The sequence below is a fragment of the Danio aesculapii genome, chromosome 2 (assembly GCF_903798145.1).
Source record: "Danio aesculapii chromosome 2, fDanAes4.1, whole genome shotgun sequence".
Classification (NCBI taxonomy): domain Eukaryota; kingdom Metazoa; phylum Chordata; class Actinopteri; order Cypriniformes; family Danionidae; genus Danio; species Danio aesculapii.
The window spans coordinates 23,266,015-23,271,092 of NC_079436.1; the positions used below are offsets into that span (position 1 = coordinate 23,266,015).

Genomic DNA, 5,078 nt, shown 5'->3' on the forward strand with positions numbered 1-5,078 from the left:
AAGTACTTAAACGACTTGCTATTAAACATAATGTCTCCGCTGCTTATCATCCAGAAAGTCAAGGAGCTTTGGAGAGGTTTCATCAGACTTTAAGGTCTATGATACTTACATACTGTTTTGAGCTTGAGAGCGGAAGAAATTCTGTAGTTGCTTCTGACTTCACGAGAGGTGATACAAGAATCTCTGGGCAGAACCTGTTTTTGGGCACACTTTTTGCTGTGCTTTGGCTGTATTAAAAGAGAAGTGGCTGTCTGATTCAAAAAGCACCACTGTCCCTGAATATTTTTCACAGCTTCGTACATGTTTATACTGAGTGCGTACATTGGCAAAGCAAAATCTTGAAAAAGCACAAGAGAAGATGAAAACTTAGTTCGATCAGAAAGCAAGGGAACAAAATTTTAGCCCTGGTGACAAAGTTTTGGTGTTATTACCAGTGTCTGGTGGGTCATTGCAAGCTCGTTATAGTGGTCCTTACGAAATCAAAAGGAAACTGTCCAACCATCCATATGCCTGATCATCGCAAAAGTCTGAGAGTTTGTCATGTAAATATGCTTAAACCCTATTATGAGAGAGATTCAGATACCTGAAAAGTTGAAAACAGTGTACATGTACCTGTTCAAGAGATCTCTCTCTATTGGACCTTTTACATTTGTTGATGAAAGTGACGTAGAACCATATAGACGTACAGTTGAGGGTAGGTTAAAAAATTCTAAGATGCTCACAACTTTGAGTAGCCAGTTACCGCACTTGTCTCAAGCTGAGAAAGCTGACATCATTGGGTTAGTGAGAGGTATTCCTATGTTGTTCAGTGACATTTCTAATATAACTTCATTTATTGAGCATGATATTGATGTTGGTTTTACCCACCTGATAAAGCAACATTTATATTGTGTTAATCCACTTAAAAGGTCATTTTTACAAAAAGAAGTTGATTACATGTTGGAAAGTCACATCGCTGAGTCCAGTAACAGTCCGTGGAGTTTGCCGTGCTTGCTGGTAGAAAAATCTGATGGCACATTTAGATTTTGCACGGATTATCGACTGGTAAATGCTGTAACAATAATGACTGCTATCCTTGGATTGTGTTGATTGTGTAGGTTCTGCGTACGTTTCTAAAGTCAATATAGCATAAGAACAAAGTCCAAAATGACAAATAAACAAACAAAAGATATAAGGTATCCCGCTCAAACAGGGATCGGGGAACAGGCAGGAACAGAATAGCAGATCTGGGTATCAGACGGATTTCCACGCCAGTCCTGAACACAGACAGAAAGCACATCAAAAACAACAACGATATAGCGATATAGTCCAGATATAGCTGAGATAACGAGTCACAGCTGGCAAGCTAATCAGGATAGCAGGGCTCTACATACCACGTGACATAACACTAATGTAACAGACACACGTGGAACACCAAAACAAAACAAAACCATGTGACCAAACAGACACTCAGAAGTGCGCACAAACCTACAACCGTAACAAATACTGGCATTTATCACCCCTGATGCTTTTCTTAATTATAGGGTGATGACGTTCAGGATGAAAAATACTCCAAGATCTTTCCAACGGCTCATTAACAGTGTTGGCTCAATCCCAAAGCGTACTTGGATGATGTGGTTTTTTACAGCTCCACATGACTCGAACACAAGAATTTACTCAGACAATTTTTTAATCAACTGGCAGAGGCTAAGCTTACCGTTAACTTGGCCAAATGTGAATTTGGTAAAGCCGCTCGTGTCTATTTGGGAGAAGTAACTGGTAGTGATGAAGTGTGCCTAGTTGCTGCTACGGTTATGACAATTTGTGACTTTTACTTAACGAGGTTACTACCATTCGTTTTGCAAGAATTTTGCCACAGAGGTTTCTCATTGAACTGTTCTCCTAAGTCCTCAGATTCAGTTTGAGTTGTCTAATGTCTAATTAAAACCTTACTGATTTCAGCTCCAGTGTTGGCTGCACCTGATGCAAGAGATGCGAGAGCTGTTCTCCAGCAAAGGGGTGCTGATGAAGTGGAATACCCAGTTTGTTACTTTTTAAAGAAGTTTACATCTGCCCAACGGATGTATTCTACTAATGAAACGGAGGTTTAGCGATAGTTCTTGCTATTCAACATTTCGTGGTTTATTTCTCGAAATAATATTGTTGTATATTGTAACCATAACCCACTCACCTTCCTACATTCTATACGTAATTTGCGTAAATGACTATTTTTACTGTCAGTAATAATAATGTAAAAGTAGTAAAAAAGAAGTGACAATGAAAGAAATGGAGATGCCATTTCTGAGTGCATTTTTTTTTTATTGAGCAAAAAGAAAATGTACATACAATACAGCATCACATTACAGTGAACATTAAACATACAGTTTGGTACCTTCTATTTACAGAGCCAAGGAAGGGACATAGTGGTGGGGGAAAAATGAGTGGGAGGAAAATATATATTTTAAATATACATTTTTGCGTTACCTCCCAGAGTTTTGTTTTCCCTCGCAATACTTTTGTGTTCCCTGGCAAAGATGTTTTATGTTCCCTCGCAACACTGTAGTTCCACAAACACTTCCTGTTCACTTTATATTTGAAAAATGTAGGTAATTTGTATGTACAGTCCAGCAAGTATTCAGAGTATGAATGCAATTCCTTTCTTTAAATGGCTGATGTGCAAATTGTGCATATGTCTTGCAGTGGTTGAGAGCTCTGTACTTTGCCGAACAATTTAGTTTCTTTTTTAATTGCACAAGTACCGTTAGTATTTCCAAAAAAAAATAACAAAATATTTATTAAAGTTGTAAAAATAAAGTTGTAAAAAATACAATAACAAAAGTGGGGATGCCATGACAGCTGATGAATCAGTCGGTCCCTGAGTCTGGAGTCTTGAAGATTTCTATGGTCTTGAGGTGGCACAGGGTTGCTGTCATGGCTGGCTACAAATACAATATAATATAAAGAAAGAAAAAAAAAGTAACAATTAAAAGGAAGGGAATATAAAACAATTGAAGATCCCATAACAGTTGTTGGACCAGCCAGTCCTCGGGTTCAAGTCTTTCCAAATCTTCAGTCTGAAACAAAAACAAAATTGAAGTCTGCTATTTAATGCATTATTAACCAAAGAACATCTAAAAAAGAGGCAATATATGTAAATGAAACCCTTATGAAATATTAGGAACATACGTAAAAAGAGTGCATAAGAAAGCAAATATCAAAAATGTTCAGAATGTAAATAATACCGTAAACCAGGCATGGAGACTCAGTTTCTCAAGTTCAATTCGCTGCTCTGGGTCGATCTGGAGACAGCAGCGGATCAAATCACAGCATTCTGTGCAGAAAGAAGAGAGAGAACTTAAATTTACTTCACAACTCTAGTTTGTATTATGCAGATTGACCACTTGCCTTGACCCGAATAGAGATTTTACCTTTTGACAAGTGATCTTTGGTCCAGATGTTATGTCTGATCATTTGCAGGTCATGTCGATTTGGAAAATCTCCACACATCATCGCATAAAGGAGTACTCCGAGAGACCACACTGTAGTTGGTTTACCGTGGTACTCGCCAGTTATCCGATACTCAGGAGGGATATAATCATCTGTACCTGATTGAGAGAGATTTTAACCATTAAATGATGATTTTTTTTTATTAAATAGCCATTACTCAGCAATAATGTATTCGATTTACAACAGACAGGAAGCAATGTTTTTCACTTCATTCATTAAAGGAATAGTATTTGTTCTTTTCTACTAACTGGTTACAGGGTTTCAGCTTTCTTCAAAATATCTTCTTTTGTGTTCAATAGAAGAAACTCATAAAAGTTTAAAATCACTGGAGGAAGAGTAAATAGTGCACAAATCTTCTATCCCTTTAATACACCAGATCTTCAGTATTAATCGATTGGTGGACTTCATTCTATGATGCTACGTGAGAGCTTGACTCGGAGTCTATTGTAAACTCGTTACTACAGTTTGAGACTCACTTCACAGTTTAAGGGATCATACTAACCAGAAAAACCTCTGTAAGGAGCATCGGTGAGGATTTCCCCACATCCAAAGTCGATCAATTTGATTTCGAGGGTGTCCGGGTTGATCAGGAGGTTCTCCATCTTAATATCGCGGTGAAACACTTTGCGTCGGCAGCACGTTTGAGCTGCCAGTGTTGCCTGCCGCATGATCACCCGTGCCACATCCTCCTCAATGATCGACTCTTGGCGCAGGAGAAAGGTGGTCAGCTCTTCAGAGGGCATGGGCCGTTCTAGGACCATGATGTACTCGTCCTCATTCACGCGCCAGTCCAAAAGCTGAATTATTTCCGGTGTTGCGGGTTCTTGGTTTGCAAGAACTAAAAGAGCAACCTCCATTGGAAGTGATTCTGAGTAGCCGTCCTGGAAGAAATGTATTTGTTATGATGATTGGATGAATATTGTGTAAAAATGTTGACAATAACAGTTTGTCTAGTGATTTATAGATACTTGAAAATGAAACAGTGAATGAGAGTAGAAGAGAACAGCCTACTTACAATGTTGATGAACCTGACGTTCTCTGTGTAGGCAAATTTAATTGCCACCTGTTCAACAGAACAAAAAAGGATGTGTTATAGAATTATACACAATTATTGTGTTCAGAGTTCATATATGTCTATCTCATGGCAATTTGTCACTTTTTGATTTAGTGGCTGATTCGTTTGAATTTGTACAATCTCACTCTTGTAATTTGCTTATCCAGGTTGACCAACTCAGGCTCATTGTGAAAACGTAGCCCTGCGGACGTTTCTGGAGACAGCGAATTACGTAGGCACAGGTACGTATGGCTGCATTTCATTTTTTTGAACGAACGCTAAGGGGAGGTGTGACGCCGTTCCTTTTCGCGATTACCAGCTGACCGCTTACCTCTGTATGGACGGCATTCCGGCTGCAACCAGTTTGTCCCGTTAGGGCGCCACGTACGTCGGCGGATTTGAGATGCAGAGAGGAGTTGACCACGAAGACGGGGGTTCGAGGCCGGTGAAGAGCAGTTCCAAAAAACAGTTAAGACAAAAACAGAATCCAAAATATAAAACAAACAAGTGAATAGTAGGGTGAGAATGTGGTGAAATC

At 39.1% G+C, this 5,078-nt stretch overlaps 1 protein-coding gene across 1 annotated transcript; it reads right to left on the bottom strand.

The window, feature by feature from the left end:
- Positions 1-2,918: 2,918 nt before the first annotated feature.
- On the bottom strand, positions 2,919-4,358 carry LOC130234767 (serine/threonine-protein kinase pim-2-like). The gene is made up of 4 exons (XM_056465062.1): positions 3,989-4,358; positions 3,408-3,584; positions 3,222-3,310; positions 2,919-3,053 (listed from the first exon to the last, which is right to left on the bottom strand). Exons 1-4 carry the CDS (start codon positions 4,341-4,343, stop codon positions 2,919-2,921), a joined length of 756 nt encoding a protein of 251 aa, XP_056321037.1. The 5' UTR covers positions 4,344-4,358.
- Between the last annotated feature and the right edge of the window lie 720 nt (positions 4,359-5,078).

Excerpts from the sequence above, each read along its gene's own strand:
- LOC130234767 (XM_056465062.1), bottom strand. The coding sequence starts at position 4,343 with ATGGAGGTTGCTCTTTTAGTTCTTGCAAACCAAGAACCCGCAACACCG. Across the intron at positions 3,311-3,407 it reads CAAAGATCACTTGTCAAAAG|AATGCTGTGATTTGATCCGC; the intron begins GTAAAATCTCTA and ends CTTTCTGCACAG. Across the intron at positions 3,054-3,221 it reads GTCTCCATGCCTGGTTTACG|ACTGAAGATTTGGAAAGACT; the intron begins GTATTATTTACA and ends TTTTTGTTTCAG.